At 43.7% G+C, this 19,618-nt stretch overlaps 1 protein-coding gene across 10 annotated transcripts in view; it reads left to right on the forward strand.

Moving 5' to 3' along the window:
- Positions 1-19,618, forward strand: part of lhfpl2a (LHFPL tetraspan subfamily member 2a) — a 211,441-nt gene that overhangs the window by 164,567 nt on the left and 27,256 nt on the right. For 9 of the 10 annotated variants that reach the window (XM_085982357.1, XM_085982339.1, XM_085982350.1 and 6 more), the window contains one exon: positions 1,511-2,322. The exons of the other annotated variant lie outside the window; for it this stretch is intronic. In XM_085982357.1, the coding sequence (XP_085838483.1) occupies positions 1,893-2,322 (430 nt within the window). In that variant the 5' untranslated portion in view covers positions 1,511-1,892. The remainder of the gene's footprint in view (positions 1-1,510; positions 2,323-19,618) is intronic. 10 annotated transcript variants of the gene reach the window in all.

Raw genomic sequence — 19,618 nt, forward strand, 5'->3', positions numbered from 1 at the left:
AGAGCTGAGATGAGAAGGTACTTCTTCTCTCAGAGGGTCGTAAATCTGTGGAATTCTCTGCCCCAGAGAGCCGTGGAGGCTGGGTCATTAAATACATTTAAGGTGGAGATAGACAGATTTTTGCAAGATAAGGGAGTGAAGGGTTATGGGGAGCGGGCTGGGAAGTGGCTTTGAGCCCAAGATCAGCCATGATCTTATTGAATGGCGGAGCAGGCTCGAGAGGCCAAGTGGCCTATTCGTGCTCCTATTTCCTATGTTCTGCCTGTTCATTTCTTTCCCCCTGTGGTATATTTTGAAATGAAAGTTTGGCCAGCTCCTTTGTTGCCAGATGCAATGCATGGGTGGCCTCAGGATTGATCTCTGTTCTGTATGGTGTTTGCTGATCTCAACTGAGCTGGCAGTGGAATTGCTCAATGGCCTGTTCCCTGAGCTAATGGAGGGAGAAAATCAGCCAGGCTTCCTGCTCCTGATTGTTATCCAGCTGCCTGCATTAGAAAGTGGGCTAAGCTGCGATTCCCTTCATGGTCGAATGGCCTGCTGATACTAACTGTCTGGGGCGTGTATGAAGAATGGGTGAAGTACCAGAGGGTGACCAGCACCCAAGAAGCTGTAGCTCGGCTTCAGTCAGTATCTCCAGGGAGAAAAGGGGAAAAAAATCGGAATATATAAAAAAAATCTTCCCTGGAAGGGAAACGTGAGTTATGGGGAGTACGTCTTATTCAAAATTCTTCCCCGTTGCATGTAGAAAAATAATGCACCAATTAAAATGTTTTTATGTTTTATTTCTCAGCTCGTACTAGACATGCAAACTTGGGTCGCTCTCCCTGCTAGGCCGCTCCATGGGGTCACCCATGAGGGCTGTCCCTGTGGTCTAGAGCCGTTCCATTTTAAGCGGCAGGCACCATGATTAATATGGATCCTGTAAAATAAGACGACTGGCTGCATAAAATCAAGGCCAACAAATGGTTGCAATTATTTCTGTCTAAAATGAGGGAGCGTTTTGAATAAAGAATGCTCCCCAGAATCTTGCCTTCCTCTTTAAGTATGGCCAAAGTGAAACCTTGAGGGAATTTCCTTTCATTAACTCCAGCCTCTTCCATCGAATGTGATCACAAGAAAGGAAGGCAGACAGAAACTCAGTCCTTGAGCCTAGTTTACAGTGGGTAGATCTAGAGAAAGGGTCACTCGCCTATTCATACTCTCTCTCTGATTATGTACAGCTATTTACCACAAAAATGCAGTGCTGAGAATAATGAGAGAAAATCTGTTTATTGAATCAAGCTTCTGAAATGTACTAATCGCTAATGCAGCAGAGACCTGTTGTTGCCCAGCAACAGAAGAAGCAGAGATCACAGACAGTTTAGTCTTAGAAGTTTCCAGCCAACTCGGTTTGCCGACTTCTCGTTAGACCTTTCTGTGTATTGGTTCAGAATTTAAATGAAAGTCGGGTCACTTTTCCACTCCGGGTGGGGCTTCTACTAACGTAACATTTGCTCTCTCTTCCTTGTAGGTGTGTTTGTTTTTATAGATATGAACAAAGTTGTGGGCAGACCTTGGAACGTCTTCCAGTGAAATGTAACGTCATGTACCGGCCTGCACACTGATAAAGACACTGAAACCTGGGCTCGGAGACAGAATCAACCAGCACAGCACAGACTCGTAAGACTTACCAGTTGGCTGATGAACACAGTTGAAGCAATTTATGTGGCATTTGATTTCTCTCTGTGATGAAGTAAGGATTTACCTTCTCAGTGACGTCTCGACCAAACAAATATTACAGGACACCAACTTTCAACGCTGGCTGGGGTCTTTTTTTAAGCCTAAGCATTTTTACTTGGAGTTTATTCAGTGCGGGCTGAGCAGAAGGGCTTTGCACCAGTTTGGATTAAACCATGTGTCATGTGATTGTTACCTGTCGCTCGATGCTGTGGACCCTGCTAAGTATTGTGGTGGCCTTTGCCGAACTGATTGCCTTCATGAGCGCGGACTGGCTTGTGGGCAGGCCAAAGGCTAACGGCACTCCTGCCCTCGTAAACCACACCAGCACTTGGAAAGATCCCTATCACCCGACTCTGGGCATATACGGTCGCTGCATCAAACTGCCACACTTGCTGAACTTAAAACGAGGGAATCTGTGCGGCCCGTACGCCGAAAGCTTTAACGAGATTGCCAGTGGATTCTGGCAAGCAACGGCTATTTTCCTGGCGACGGGGATTCTCGTTCTGTGTGCCGTGGCTTTTGTGTCGGTCTTTACCATGTGCGTGCAGAGTTTTCTGAAGAAAAGCATTTTTAACATTTGTGGATTACTACAGGGAATCGCAGGTAAGTTTGACTGTAAAGGGCTAGTTTCACAGACGTACTAGGGATTATTTATTGGGGGATGGATTTGTCAAAGGTTAAAGCTGGAATTGACACTTGAGTTTTAGGACAGGTAGCACCAGAATCCTGATACCAACTCTACTGAGTCACTCAGTCAGGAGTTATTTTACAGTCGGTTGTTGCATATACCTGGACTAGCCACATGTGTACTAACCGGGTCAGGAGCGAATTGCTACCAGATTTTCTTACATCCAGAATCACCTTCTAAATGATTTGTATGTAAGTGGGTCTTGCTGTAGCTTGTACTAAATATTAAAAGGGCTGTCAAAAATTCCTAAACACACGGGTTTTTCCTTCAAGCGCAGCACTGTACTGATAAACTGACCTCGCATACAATGTGCATTGTTCCTGGTTCCTTCCTTGATAGATAAAACAACCTCAAAAAGTCTCTAATGTATTTCCAGCGTGTTATGCCCTCTGCACGGCAATCAGGCACAGTATCAGAGAGAGACTGGAGTATATGCTAGGGAATTTATTTCCTCCCCCCACCACCCCCCCCCCCCCCCCAGTGCTGAGGAAACCACTTAAGTCTACAAAATATGTTGTGAATTTGATTTAATCTAATTGGATTTTCACATTTTTTCTGAGTCTCACCACACCTGCCCTGGCCCACACCTCCCATGCACACACATTTGAAAGCTAGTTGAAAAAAAGTTATTTTCAACATCATGGGCTGGGGATAATTCCATTAAGGTTGAGATGGCCTCAAGGTGAGGATGGAGGAATATATACAATATCAGTATACTGTAAGCTCGCCCTGCTCTTGAGCTTGTTAGACAGGCTTTTAAACAATCCACTCTTTATCAGAAGCTTTTTTTTTAAGGATGTTACGTTGCCAACTATTAGTCCCTCTTTAAATTGTTCAGCATTCAATTCCTCAGTGGGTAAATTCAGGGCCAGATGTGGCACCTAGTCATGCAGACTAGGAGATCCCAAGGTGGCCATTAGTTATGTTAGCCTTGAAAGTGTGTTCGGCAGGCTGTTATCTGCCCCGACCCCCACCGGACCAACAACATATGCCAGATCCAGTCCACACCTTACACATGAACACTTCCAACAGGGACCGCTGGATAGCAATGAGGAACAAGAATTCTGGCTTTCTCTTTCACAACCCGGGTCACTGAGGCCAATTGTAGCACCCCCCCTCATCCCCAACACTCTGTCGGCTGAGAGCGAACACACCACAGAGCAGGGTTAGGACCTGGGACTTTCCTTAATCTGTGCGGCTCAATTACTAAGTGGATATACTTCCTAAGCCATGGGGGGAGCTCTTGACAGAGTCATTCAGCAGAAGGAACAGAAACAGGCAGGGAACGGGTAGTATTACAACAGGTTGACCAGGGAGTGGCACTACGTGGGATCGTCCAACCATTTCCTGAGGGAATAAAAGAGGGGGCGGGGGAGGGTGGAATTATAAAATAAGGAATCCACATATCTAATCGGTTTGATTGGTCTGGTGCACAAATAGTGGCATACTCTGAAACTGGTTTCATTTACCAGTGCCAGCTCAGTGTGAGTTGTTCCAAGAACACAGAAAGGCACTTCGTAAACTGGGTGGATTAACTCCCCCACTGCCAGAACAGCAAGACTTAGACTAGGTAGCAAGTCCCAGAAATTATTCTCATTGGTTTGATTTGGCGAGTGAACCAGTGGAAACCATCCTCTTCCTCACCCTAAAAAAAATTGATTTCAGGTGGTTAAATCCTGTGTCTGTGTTGTCGTACCTGTTTACAAGGCTCTGGATGGATTCCGCAGTGCAATGATTGAATTTTGTACGCCCTTAAAAAAAAACGCATAGAAAATTGAAACAGAAGTCTACACAATTCATGCACAAAATACTGTATTTGTATTTTGCATCCATCATTAGAATATATTATATACCCACAATCTGATTTTTGAGGGACTTTGGAAAGTTGCACCCCTACTATTTTAAATTACAGATATGGAATATTTTTATTTTCCTTCTGAATGCAAGCGGAGAGTGGAATGGCTATGAAATGTGCAACTTACAGATAGGAGAAGTATCTCCATTATTAGTTTAAATACGTGGAGTCTAAAGTGAGATTTCCGTTTTGTGTCAGTAACACTGCAAATGATGGAGCTATAGCTTGTTAACCCTTTGACTCTTGGGCATTCTCAGTACAAACAGCCGACGGACAGAATCGGGTCACAATTATTCGGTATGGGGAAAAAGGTGTGGTGGGGCAGCAGAGAATCGTTTAACAATTTGCATTTTGTGAAAAGTAAAGTTAAAGTAAACTTTAACAAAAGAAGTTTTGCAAACATTGCTTCACAGAAACATCATGCGTTAGTCACAGGTGATTTTGTGATGAAAGTGACACCAGGCTGTTTTGCAGAATGCATACGGTCTCTTGAGCAGTGTGACACTGTATTTTTCACTGAATGTTCAATTGTTACAAGTTTCACTACTGGACTATGTAATCTCATTTGATGCTGGAAAATTCTCGCTGCTCTAGAGACTGAAGTAAACATGGATGAGTGGTTTATATATATATATTTTTTAAACGGGTTTCTTCAAATTTTTCCCCTAATAGTCGAATCATATAAACACTTTACTTTCATTAAAGTTGCTTAAAAGAATACCTTATCCTGTGCTACAACCATACAATGCTACATCAGCAACAGTAAAAGGAAATGACCAAACTATAGATCCAGGCTCAAGACCCTACTCCACAATAGGTTCTACAGTTTCCACACACCAACTGACTCCATGGCAACCTACATACTACACACAGCTCTAATGTCTTTCCATGACTCAGTACATAAATATTGGCTAAGTCCATATGTTCGTTCATTTTTTTCCTTAAATGAACCAAATTTTAAAACCTTTTCTTTTGAACTCTAGTCACTTACCCATTGTACAAAAGGTTTCTGGGGTGAAATGGTGTTTTACAGCCTGTAGACTTGTGGCTTGTGTAAATATTATATCCAATACCTTGTCATCTGTTCTGTTTAGAACGCTCGATGTATCCGCAGGTATTGACTACTGAGTTACTGTAACTGTTTAAATAGAGAGGATCTAGAGGCACTTCTATTAAAATGTGTTTTGTGCAGACACACAGCTTCGAGTAATTTTCTGAGTATGGGCTGCTTGAGGTTCCCCACCGCCAACACATACTTGGAACATTACCCCCAGTGGCTGTGGGGAACCTCAAGCAGTCTGGTTATATCCAGAATAACTTTGGAGTAGCAACATTTTAACTGTTAACTCTTCATTAGGAATGTCACCCAGTGCTTTGTCCATGTTTGTCCACACAAACAGAAAACTGATTGGAATCATCCCGTAAAGAATCTAACATGACATGGAGCGAAGCTGTAATTTAATCGCGGGGTTCGAGTTACATGTTTTAAAATCACTTGAGTTTTGCTTTCATAATTTATGACACTCTCTGATCTCTTTGATTGAATTGCTGCCTTGTAATCACTCCTATGTACTTGCACTTTCTACCGCTTCCAGAAGTTTTATAAATCATGTTGTCATCTGAAAAGTCAGCAAGTTATCAGCTTCTCTCGCATGTGTCTAAGTGAAATATAATTAAGGGAGTCTCACTCCAGTTGCCACAGAATGGAGGCTCATCGGGCAAGTCTTTCACAATGAATAAAATTTATCAGCTCAAGATAAAATGAAACTTGTTTCATAGTATGAAGTTTCCAGTGCCCTGTCAGCTAGAGCCAAGGGGCCAGTGAGGGGGTTGACATAAAGGTTTTATCTTGTGCAAGTCATGCTTACTATGTTTTCTTATTATTTTGGCACAAAGTGGGTTTCCAAAATATTCATGTACAATAATAGGAAGGCACTCGCACGCTATAAGGTGATGGTAAGGAAAATTCAGACATTACATGGTGACTGTGAAAACTTTCACTGCAGTTCTGGAAAGACAGCACCTCCGGCCAAGCAAAAGACAAGCAGCTCAGAGATTTTTTTTACTTGTCAGTGTTATTAAAAACAACAGAGTGGCTGGTTGATGAGTTAGCTTGGGGTGCTGTGAGAATGGCACTGTTTTGCTTTAGCTCTTTGCACTTGGAGTTGCAGCGCTGTCTGGAGACGTACTCAAGCAAGCTGATGATCGAGAACATGCATGTGTGAGTCGTAGCAGTTGTTTTGAATCTCAGTTCTGGCAAGTGCCAGGGTATTGGTTGGTTGGCAGTATGGGGCATTGCCTGCAGCTGCCACTGTGTCTGAAACCCCAGCTCCCTGGAGTTTAAAAATATTTCCCTTTTCTTTCTGTGAACTGTAATTCAAACATCTGAGGATGGCCTTTTCCCAAGTTGGACAGTGAATGGATACATTTAAAAGTCTGAGGAGTAGTTTACAAAACTTTAACATTGATATTCTGGGAATACTGTAGCTACACCCCATGAGTGGAGTATCAAATTCTGCTCTTCAAACATATTTTTTTTTGCATTTGAAATTTGGGACATGCTTTTTGGGCAGGATCTGATCATTTCTCAGATTATGTCACCAGCTTTGGCACACGAGTTATGTCTACAGTTACTGTATAGCAGCTATCGGGCCATAAGTCTTGCAAGTCTATTCCATCAATCCTCATAAAGACTCATAATTTTCTTTTTAAAATAATTCTGGTTATTTTAGTATACCTGATTGCACTGTGCACCTGATTGTTTTTGATTGTTCTTATAGAATCATAGAATTTTACAGCACAGAAGGAGGCCATTCGGCCCATTGTGCCTGTCCCAGCTCTCCGAAAGAATTATTCACTTAGGCTGACACTCCAATTCAGAATGGAGAGAAATATTAAACTGAGACCCCATCAACTGCGGAGGTAGGGGGCTCTCCATGATCTCAAAAAGTAATCCAACAACATCCAGGTGCACAGATACTTAAGAGCAAGAAAGAAAGACTTGCATTTATATAGCGCCTTTCACAACCACCAGACGTCTCAAAGCACTTTACAGTCAATAAAGTAAGTACTATTTGAAATGCAGCAGCCAATTTGCGCACAGCAAGTTCCCACAAACAGCAATGTGATAATGACCAGATAATCTGTTTTAATGATGTTGGTTGAGGGATAAACATTGGCCAGGACACCGGGGATAACTCCCCTGCTCTTCTTTGAAATTGTGCCGTGGGATCTTTTACGTCCACCTGAGAAAGCAGATGGGGCCTCGGTTTAACATCTCATCCGAAAAAAAGTATCTCCGGCAGTGCAGCATTCCCTCAGCACTGCACTGGAGTGTCAGCCTAGCTTTATGTGCTCAAGTCCCTGGAGTGGGACTTGAACCCACAACTTTCATGACTCAGAGGTGAGTGTGCTACCCACTGAGCCACAGCTGACAGTCAGCAACAGATTAAAGGAGGATGGCAGGCTCCCTTGGGAGCTGTCAGTATTTAAGGTAAAATAAAGGACTGTGATCCACTTTTGAAACCTTGAACTGGCCTGAGACACCAGTGAAAACCAGGTAATATAAAAGGGGAATGGAAAAGTTCAAATGGGAACACTAAGCTGAGGAAACTTTAGAAGAGGAGCGTCTGAGAGAAATAAAGTTAAAAGTATTTGAGATAAGAAGAAAGAACTTGCATTTATATAGCACATTTCATGATCTCAGGATGTCCCAAAGCGCTTTAGAAGATGAAACATAGAAGATAGGAGCAGGAGTAGGCCATTCGGCCCCTCGAGCCTGCTCCGCCATTTAATAAGATCATGGCTGATCAGCCAATGAAGTTCTTTTGAAGTGTATTCACTGTTATAATGTAAGGAAATGCGACAGCCAATTTGCACACAGCAAGGTCCCACGTACAGCAATAAAATAAATGATGAGGTCACCTGTTTTAGAATTTGGTTGAGGGACAAATGTTGGCTAGAACTATTCTAGTGCCGTGGAATCTTTTATGCCCACCTGAAAGGCAGACAGGGCCTCGGTTTTTGACACCTCATCCGAAAGATGGCACCTCTGACAGCGCAGCACTACCTCAGTACTGCACTGATAATGTGCTGAAGTCTCTGGAGTGGGTCTATGAACCCATGACCTCCTTCTGACTCTGAGACAAGAGTGCTAGAGACGAGAGTGCTAGAACTGAGCCAAGGCTGGCAGCTAAAGGTTAAAGAGGGTCACCAAAAAGAAATAAGATTAAAGGTGGGGGAAGGAGGGGAGAACATCAGGGAAGTATTATTATGCTGTGTTTTCTGTGGGATATTTAGTCACAAGAAAGCCAGGTATACTGGGTGGAGAAAGATTTTTTGTTGATCAAAAAGAGTTTTGGCCTTAAGGAGAAGGATACAGCAGACAAAAGCGATGGGGTTAGCAAGGGCATGTGGAGAGTACCATTCTTGTTAAGTGAGTTATCACAGGTCAGTGAAATAAGTAAGCTAGCACTGGACTTTGAGAGTAAGTCATTGGGCATCGGAGTTGGAGACGAGTTCAACGTGGCTTTTGCCAAGAAATGTGTTGAGGGGAAACCAAGAAAATGGAAAAATGTAATGGATTATGGTTTGAAAGAATAGCAGGGATGATCAGAAAGCTATTGCATCTACTCAGTAGATTACAATAACAGACACTAGCCATTGTCATATAATGCAGAAGAGGTAGCTAGTAAACCTGAGAAGATAGCTGAGACAAAAATGCAGGTTGAAAGGCAGTTAACTTGTAGGGACTCTGATTAGCGAGGTGGACAGTATACCTGACTCTCTGGTACCTAAACATCCCACAGCAAACACACATTCTAATAAAACACCTCTCATGCTTTCCCTCCATCCCCCTTGATTTTACTTCTTTTCATTGCCCCTCTTTAACTTTTACTTAGGGTAGTGGAAGCAAAATCAAGGCTAACACTCCAGTGCGGTACTGAAGGAGTGCTGCACTGCTGGATGTGTCGTATTTCAGATGAGATGTTAAACTGAAGACCCATCTGCCCTCTCAGGTGGACATAAAAAATTCTATGGCACTATTTTAAAGAAGAGCAGGGGAGTTCTCCCCAGTGTCCTGACCAACAGTCACTAAAGCGGATTATCTGGTCATTACCACATTGCTGTTTGTGGGACCTTGCTGTGTGCAAATTTGGCTGCTGTGTTTCCGACATTACAACAGTGACTACACTTCAAGAGCACTTCATTGGCTGTAACGCGCTTTGGGACATCCTGAGGTCGTGAAAGGTGCTATATAAATGCAAGTCTTTCTTCATTTTCAGGTTCAATAGTAACTTTCAAAAGGGAATTGGATTTATACTTGAAAAGGAAACATTTTCAGGGCTATGGTGAAAGAGCAGGGGAGTGGAACTAATTGGATAGCTCTTTCAGAGAGCGGGCACAGGCAAGATGGGCTGAATGACCTCTTGTGCTGTATGATTCTATGCTACTGATCTCAGTTAGGTGGGTAGCCAAGTGTGTTACAAGGACAATATCTAAAGGATGGTGAACTGTTTACCTGGAGCTAGAGCAGTGCACTTTGAGGAATGGTTAGGAGGGAGGCCAAGTGGTGATAACCATGTAGGGGTGAATAATATAGGGCTTCAAAACTCATAGATTGGGGATGCAAAGTAACATTCTCTGGTATACTTCAGGTATTTCAGCTGTTGATTTGTCAGCTGAATCAGAAGGTTATGGGTTCAAGTCTCACTCCAGGGACTTGAGCACATAAAGCTAGGCTGACACTCCAGTGCAGTGCTGAGGGAGTGCTGCACTGTCCAGGGTGCCGTCTTTCAGATGAGACATTAAACTGAGGCCCCAAATGCTCTCTCAGGTGGACGTCAAAGATCCCATGGCACTATTTCGAAGAAGAGTAGAGGAGTTATCCCTGGTGTCCTGGCCAATATTTATCCCTCAACCAACATAACAAAAACAGATTATCTGGTCATTATCACATTGCTGTTTGTGGGGCCTTGCTGTCTGCAAATTGGCTGCCATGTTTACCACATTGCAACAGTGACTCACTTCAAAAGTACTTCATTGGCTGTAAAGCGCTTTGAGACGTCCGGTGGTCGTGAAAGGTGCTATATAAATGCAAATCTTTCTTTATTTGGAAAGCAGGGGAGTTCGCCAAGAAAATATAAATAAATGGCTGGCAATCTGATATGAAAATAATAATACTTTCATAAATAACTGGAAATATTTTCAGAACCAAAAGGACAGGCACAGGAGGGATGGGCTGCATCTAAACAAAGCAGAAACAATGAGAATGGAAGGAACCTTGAGGCAAGTAGATAGATGGGGAGACGGAGGGTGGGGAAGAAATTAGATCCCAGACTAGACTGATTGTAGACTAGAAAGTAGTAAGCAGGCTGATAGGAACACAGTAACTCATAGAGACATACAGGAACCAGACACCACAAACAGAAAGACAATGGGGTCAAGAAAGGAGACAAATCTGCAATAAGATGTATAGACATGAATACTTGAACTGCAGGCTTTATCGCAGTAGGGAATTATGATGTAGTAGGAATATTGAAATCTAGCTGCCCCCAGAGGATGATAATGAATACAACATACAGGTGTATAGAATTTTCAAAAAAAAGGGATAGAGTAGATTGGAAAGGAGATAGTGCATATATGTCAGGGACACCTGGGAAGTTAAACAAATTGATCCCATTGGAGGTGGAAAGTTATGCAATGTACTACTCTGGTTGGAATATTTAATGTGAACAGAACAAAGGTAACAGTAGGGATATGCTCAGACCAATAGGTCAGAATAAGGAAGAAAGGCAGCTTTCTCTGAGGAGGGAAATGTATGTGAAAACAGTAAGGTTATTTTAATGGTAGACTTGAATAAATTGAGAATACTCAACTGATTGGCAGTCCAAATTACAGGAAACTCTTTTTTTATCTGGCACCGACGGGACCGGCGTGGTGCCGGTTGATCAAAAAGTCCAGATTACAGAGAGGTATACTTACCAAGGTACGAGAGCCCCGTACACGGCCACAGGTGCAGGAGCCCCGGTTACACGGCACTTGTGCAGGAGTCCCGGTTGCATGGCAACAGATCCAGGAATCCCTGTTGCACGGCCACAGGTGCAGGAACCCTGGTTACATGGCCACAGATCCAGGAACCCCGGTTACACGGCCACTAATAAATAGTAAAACTTACCTGAACGTACTCTTGAATTTTGCCGGTTAAAAGAGAGTTTCCTGTAGTAGCTTCATGACTCAGAGCATCAAGGAATCCATGAGAGGCAGTGCACATCGTGGCCTGGTAATGGGAAATGACCAGATGACACAAAGGAAGTGGAAGTCATTGGACCCTCGGGGGTGGAGCCATGGATGGAACTTTTACCTCCCCTTACTGTTGAACTAAAAACATCCAGGGTTAGATTTTCATGCTGCCAGAACCAGGAGTAGTTACCAAGAGTGTTTTAGTTATCCTTAACCTGGTGAAGAGCGAACACTGACAAGTTACAAATTTCCTTCTCAAAGCTGTCAAACACTGACAATTCAGCTGTCACCGGCTTTCTCTTAATTGGCCAGTAAGCCTCCAGGGCGGGCTTAACAAGGCCAATCAAGGGAAAATAGCGTGGGTTCATCAGACGTCGCTGGGGGCGGGACTAGAACCCGGAAGGCAGCAGTCCCGCTCCCAACTCGTCTCGGCTGGCAAAATCCAGCCCTATGTGTTAGTAATGGAAAAACATCAGCCGGGGTTCCCACTCCTGATCACTATCAAGAGACCTGTGCTGAAAAGTCCAGGTGTGTGAACCTTAGCTGAGAACCGGATTGGGTTCAGCTGTGCTGCCACCAAGAGGCTAATAGGCTGTCAACACTCATTGCCTTGGTGAAGGATGGCCGCTTGGCTAAGGCATTGGGGGGCAGCTGCCATCCGTGTAACACAGCAAGAGTTATAAGGGGTTGAACTTCCTCAGGGTTTCTCCCACTCCATCACTGGGCTTGGGCAGAAACCCCATTTATGCACATCAAAAGGGGTTTCCACCAAAGCTGCGGTGGCAAAACAGTAGAAGCCCTGAGGAAATCCCCCTCCCCCCCCCCCCCCCCCCACACACTCACCCAGTGCCTTTAGGAGTGGTGGGGAAAGCGTTTGGGTAATGGAGGAAGTTCAATACCTGTTAGCAGCCCTTATTTCCCACTTTCTGTTACTGGTGCAGTGCTCTGCATTTATACATGTTCCAATATGCCCAGCTCTTTGGACGGTGACGGGAGTTCTCTGCAACAGTGAGTTGTGTAATTCTACACCTACTATAGTAAGTCTAAAATTACAGAGCTACAATTCAGCCAAGGGTCAATGCTGCAATGATTACTGCTTGATTACATTTGCAAAGGGCAGATTCTACACTGCACTTTGACGTATTTACAGATTTGTAACTATAGCTTGTTGCCTGTACTGAAGTTGGAAATGTGGAAAACAAGGACAAGAAGTGCAAACGTATTGTGTGAAAGAGCGACGAGCCCTGGCACAGTAATTCTAGACTTGCTGTTATTATCGTTAAATCCCCCACCCATTTAGAGAAATGGTTGAATCATTCTCAAAGCAGAATACCTAGCAACAGAGGCAATAAAAACTGGCATTAGACTGTTGTGACTGACGGGCAGCTTGGGACTGATGGAGATATTTTGTTGCTTCATTGTGTAATCTGTGATTTCACTTATTACTCGTCAATCGCCTGTGCTATATCTCAAGACCCAGGCAGTCTTCAGGTGAAGAATAATTAGAGGGCAGGGGGTCATTGGACCAGAGTGTGGAGATATAAATAAATCAAATCTACGTCTGTGCACACGTCCTGTCAACGTTTTCCATTATAAATTCTTATTTCCTCATTTTTAATGGAAATTGCTCACATAAACTTGTCACGCAGTCATTGCCATTGCCGAGAGTTTGTGATAAGTTTACATAGACAGTTTCCATTATAAATGTGGACATCGGAATTTATAATGGAAAAAGTTGACAGGAAGTGCGCACACTCATAAGATTTTGTTCTATATTATTAGTCGATTTCTCGTGACATTGCACACTATAAATTGGAGAATATGGTCTCTGTCTTATCTGCCTCTGTTGTCTTTGTGTTGTTGTTTCTCTCTCCTGCGTCTCTTCCATCAATTGTTTTTGCTGCTCTCTGTCTTTGAGTTTTCTCTTTCTCTTTGAGAGGTGGTGGGTACCTAGACATGCTGTGGTGTGTTGGGAAAAGGAGCCTTCAATGGCTGCAGGCTGAATTTGAGGTTAGATTTTAGTGGAAAATGTAACATTCATCCCCGCCCCAATCACACGTGCTTTTCCCCACCCCCTCGCTCCCATCATGTCACCATTCCCCTTCCTAACACACTACCTCTTCGTCTTTGAACTACTTACTCAACCACTTTATCCTTCCCTGCCTTTGAATAAAGAAAGACTTGCATTTATATAGCACCTTTCACAACCACTGGACGCCCCAAAGCACTTTACAGCCAATGAAGTATTTTTGAAGTGTGGTCACTGTTGTAATGTAGGAAAAGCAGCAGCCAATTTGTGCACAGCAAGCTCCCACAAACAGCAATGTGATAATGACCAGATAATCTGTTTTAGATGTTGATTGAGGGATAAATATTGGCCAGGACACTGGGGATAACTCCCCTGCTCTTCTTCGAAATAGTGCCATAGGATCTTTTACATCCACCTGAGAGAGCAGACAGGGCCTCGATTTAACACCTTACCCTTAATCTTCCATCCACTCAACCCCGATCCCACTCACCTGCCCTCAGGGCAGCTGTTGCGAGGCCATCATTCTCATATGCTCCCTTCTACCTGTTTCCTTCAAAAAGACTTTGCTGTCAAAATTCAATTTTCCTATTTAAAAAAGAAACCATATTAAAATGAGAAGAAATTGGCCGTTCTCTCTATTCGTGTCTCTATTTCTCCCTCTGTCTCATATATGAAATCCATCAGCATTGACCTTTTTTAATTGTCAACAAAATACAGGGAAAGTAATTAGTTGGCTTCAGAATTCAACTGGTGTTTTTTTTGGGAAAAAATGAAGTTAAATTAATTGAAAAATCACACACATTGCCCCTCCCCTCACTAACTCTCTTTCTCTCTTTCACTTTCCAAAGTTTATAGAATTCAGAACAAAGTCTACAAAATGTGTGTACCCAGAACACTTGTCATTTTTCACAAACACACTGTCTCTGGTTTTTTTTAACTAAATACCGAAAGTGACTTTTTACCTCCGTAAAGCTTTTGCAAATAATTTTGATAAAGTTTGGAATGAAAACTGCTGAAAGTTAAAGAAAGAAATATTTCTTTATCTAGCTGACTGATCCTGATGCATCCTGGGAGATTAGGTATACTGCACATGCTCAGTCTGCACAATCCAAATTCCATCCACGGTAACACAGCCCTGGACAAAAATATTAACTCCAAGCCCAGATTGTTGCTGCTCCTCCTGGTCCCACAAAAAAGTTTTTTTTTAACGTATATTTGGAGCCATCACTAGGTGTCCAGCAGGTTTCACTGGTCAGAGCGACTAAATTAGGCTATTAAAAGTGCCTCAGGGTCCTATCTGAGTGACAAGACCCTGCTTACCATGTATTAATAAGGCATCTGCCTGGCTCAGGCGGACACCTCAACAGCCCAGCGTTAAAGTTGCTGCAAGGCTGTGTGAAAGCGTGAAAAAGAGACGTTCAAGTTTTTAACTCCAGTTCCAATTGGTTTCCGCCATGCGGAAGGAGTTAAACATCTTCCCCCACAGCCCCCCTCCCCCACCCCTTCTTAAAAAGTGTGATAATAAGAAGTGGAGTGGTGCAGACAGGAAGTGCATGCAGATATAATAGTGGAGGAAACCTGGATACAATCAGTTCCTGTTAGGGCCTTCTTATGCCTGTAACAAATGGTCCACAGCTGCTTTGAAAAGCACTAATGGAGTGAAACATAGAAACATAGAAGATAGGAGCAGGAGTAGGCCATTCGGCCCTTTGAGCCTGCTCCGCCATTCAATGAGATCATGGCTGATCATCCAAATTCAGTACCCGGTCTCTGCCTTCTCCCCATATCCCTTGATCCCTTTAGCCTTAAGAAATATATCCAACTCTTTCTTGAATATACTTAATGAACTGGCCTCCACCGCCCTCTGTGGCAGAGAATTCCACAGGTTCACCACTCTCTGGGTGAAGAAATTCCTCCTCATTTCAGTCCTAAATGGCTTACCCCTTATCCTTAGACTATGACCCCTGGTTCAGGACTCCCCGGCCATCAGAAACATCCTTCCTGCATCTAGTCTGTCCAGGCCTGACAGAATTTTATAGGTTTCGATGAGATCCCCTCTCAATCTTCTAAACTCCAGTGAGTATAAGCCCAATCGACCCAATCTCTCCTCATACGTCATTCCTGCCATCCCAGGTATCAGCCTGGTGAATCTTCGCTGCACTCCTTCCATGGCAAGAACGTCCTTCCTCAGGTAAGGCGACCAAAACTGCACACAATACTCAAGGTGTGGTCTCACCAAGGCCCTGTACAACTGCAGCAAGACATCCTTGTTCTTGTACTCGAACCCTCTTGCTACGAAGGCCAACATACCATTTGCCTTCTTAACCGCCTGCTGCACCTGCATGCTTACCTTCAGCGACTGGTGTACAAGAACACCCAGGTCTCTTTGCACTTCCCCTTCTCCCAATCTATTACCATTCAAATAATAATCTGCCTTCCTGTTTTTGCCACCAAAGTGGATAACCTCACATTTATCCACATTATAGTGCATTTGCCATGTTTCTGCCCAATCACCCAACCTGTCCAAATCGTGCTGGAGTTTCACGACATCCTCCTCACAGCATACCCTCCCACCCAGCTTTGTGTCATCTGCAAATTTGGAGATATTACATCCAATTCCCTCGACCAGATCATTAATATATATTGTGAACAGCTGGGGTCCTAGGACCGATCCTTGCGGTACCCCACTAGTCACTGCTTGCCACTCAGAAAACGACCCGTTTATTCCAACTCTTTGCTTTCTGTCCGCACTTTGGTGGCTTGGGTTCACTATAGTTAGTGTTCCCAGGGTTGTTGTGCCCTGAAGGCAGCTTCACATTTGGAGCTTTTGTAGTTCATACATTGCAGGCGAGCAGCAACTGTGTGCTCGCTCGCCCTGTTTACATTGCTAAAACTGGTACACCGATGCCGCTCTCTCGCAATCCAAATTATAGAAATGCCAAATGAAAGTGAGCTGGAACAGTTCTGACGAAAGGCCATCGACCTGAAACGTTAACTCTGTCTCTCTCTCCACAGATGCTGCCTGACCTGCTGAGTATTTCCAGCATTTTCTGTTTTTATTTCAGATTTCCAGCATCCGCAGTATTTTGCATTTGTATTGTGTGAGTTGGAACTGTTGGTTACAGCTTTCCCAGGAATGAATTTGGCTTCGGACCCAGAGCAGGTCATTGATACCATTTGAATGAGCTATTTGATTCTGAAGTAGCAATAGGGAAACTTAAATGTCAAATAACTGAAAACCTAATTATCAGCTTATTTGGACATTGTTTCATTTTTCCCATTTTTGTCATGCTCGCTGTCAGAGTTGCTGGGATCCTGTTCTTTGCGTCCACTAAGAAAGCACAGAAGGGAAGCGTGGGAGGTAATGTAAGTGAGCAGTGGAGTAGTTTGGTGCCATGACTAATAATACTGATTCATTAGTGCTAAACCAGCCACCACTGCAACTGTTGTGTCCTGTGTGAGCCCATTAGTTCAGCCCCAGAGTAGTGCTATGTGATGGAGAGAGAAAGGTCTATAATTTACTGACCAGCAATATGTAATTTGGATTTATCAACAGACAGTATCCCTCTAAGCTTTATTTGAATGAAATTTAATTGTAAAGCACAACACCATGGAGGTCAGATATGATGTAGGCGTTACCCCAGATTGATTTGTTCATAAAATTTCTCCCTAGATAATAGTTGCTAACCATGGAAAGCGCAAAGGTGTCAGTGCGTTCGTTCCCAAGCAACGAGAAAGCCAGTGGTTCAACTCATTCAACGTAGTAATCACAAGTTATCACACTTTTTTTAACGACATGACATGAATTGCCGGATGTGGGCATGAGTCACTGAACATATTTCTTGTGTTAATGTTGGGATGTATAGTACTAACATCTCTATATCTAATAGCTGGGTTTTCTGCACTGCAGCCTCGGCTATGCTGGAGCTCATGTAACCTGGAATAATTTGAGCAGCCCAATTGTCCGACCTTGGGGCAAGGGGCATGACCCCTCAGGCTGACAGGATCTGCTTCACACCTGTGACTATCCAGGAGGCGAGTGTTGGTGGCGCTGGCAGGGGAGGCAGCAAATGGAGGATATGGTTGGAAGGGAAAGAAAGAAAGAAAGAAAGCAAGCAAGCAAGCAAGCATGTTTGGGGTAAAAATAAAGCTCAGACTTTTTAGTTTTATTTCATTGTAAATGGAACTTGTAAGGGGTTGAGTGAATTCTTGTGTGACAATGCCAGTCAGCAGATCTGAAATTTTTCCCTGACCAGGATCAGATTAATGTCAATCACACCAGGCCAACTGTTATGTCAGTACCAGATCTGACAACTTACTGACATTGGAACAGGGTAGATGGCACAGCTTGGCTATGGAGAGGTGCTGTTTAAAGGAGTACTCTCATTCAGGGACTAAGCGTGAAGAGGGGGAATAATGGATTAAAAATACATTGTTAAAAATAAATAGAGTGGAGTCTTTGATCCCAGTCCCAATCCCAAACTCTCATTGCATTATAGCATTATATGGATGGATCATTTACATTCGTTAAAGGCTTCAGACCTAATGGGGATGATTTGAAATAATAGAAACATAGAAGATAGGAGCAGGAGTAGGCCATTCGGCCCCTCGAGCCTGCTCCGCCATTCAATGCGATCATGGCTGACCATCCAAATTCAGTACCCGGTCCCTGCTTTCTCCCCATACCCCTTGATCCCTTTAGCCTTAAGAAATATATCCAACTCCTTCTTGAATATATTTAATGTATTGGCCTCTACTGCCTTCTGTGGTAGAGAATTCCACAGGTTCACCACTCTCTGGGTGAAGAAATTCCTCCTCATTTCTGTCCTAAATGGCCTACCCCTTATCCTTAGACTGTGACCCCTGGTTCTGGACTCCCGGACCATCGGGAACATCCTTCCTGCATCTAGTCTGTCCAGTCCTGTCAGAATTTTATAAGTTTCAATGAGATCCCCTCTCATTCTTCTGAACTCCAGCGAGTACAAGCCCAATCGACCCAATCTCTCCTCATACGTCATTCCTGCCATCCCAGGTATCAGCCTGGTGAATCTTCGCTGAACTCCTTCCATGGCAAGAACAACCTTCCTCAGATAAGGCGACCAAAACTGCACACAATACTCAAGGTGTGGTCTCACCAAGGCCCTGTACAACTGCAGCAAGACATCCTTGTTCCTGTACTCAAACCCTCTCGCTACAAAGGCCACCATGCCATTTGCCTTCTTAACCGCCTGCTGCACCTGCATGCTTACCTTCAGCGACTGGTGCACAAGGACACCCAGGTCTCGTTGCACTTCCCCTTCTCCCAATCTATTGCCATTCAGATAATAATCTGCCTTGCTGTTTTTGCCACCAAAGTGGATAACCTCGCATTTATCCACGTTATATTGCATCTGCCATGCTTTTGCCCAATCAACCAACCTGTCCAAATCATCCTGGAGTTTCTCGGCATCCTCCTCACAGCACACACGCCCACCCAGCTTTGTGTCGTCTGCAAATTTGGAGATATTACATCCAGTTCCCTTGTCTAGATCATTAATATATATTGTGAAATAGCTGGGGCCCAAGGACCGATCCCTGCGGTACCCCACTAGTCACTGCTTGCCACTCGGAAAAAAAACCGTTATTCCAACCCTTTGCTTTCTATCTGCCAACCAGTTCTCTATCCAATTCAATACCTTGCCCCCAATCCCATGTGCCTTAACTTTACACGCTAATCCCTTATGCGGGACCTTATCAAAAGCCTTCTGAAAGTCCAAATACACCACATCCACTGGTTCTCCCTTATCTATTTTACCAGTTACATCCTCAAAAAATTCCAGTAGATTAGTCAAGCACGATTTACCTTTTGTAAATCCATGTTGACTTTGTCCAATCCTGTGACTGTTTTCCAAGTGCTCTGCTATTACATCTTTTATAATGGACTCTAGCATTTTCCCCACTACCGATGTCAGGCTTACCGGTCTGTGATTCCCCGTTTTCTCTCTACCACCTTTTTTGAATAGTATATTCCATGGGTACTGTTCCAGATTCCATCGAATGCTGGAAGATGATCAGCAAAGCATCAACTATTTCTAGGGCCACTTCC

This window comes from Somniosus microcephalus, chromosome 1 (assembly GCF_052327205.1).
Source record: "Somniosus microcephalus isolate GS21.2 chromosome 1, FLI_Smic_1.0, whole genome shotgun sequence".
In the NCBI taxonomy this organism is placed as follows: domain Eukaryota; kingdom Metazoa; phylum Chordata; class Chondrichthyes; order Squaliformes; family Somniosidae; genus Somniosus; species Somniosus microcephalus.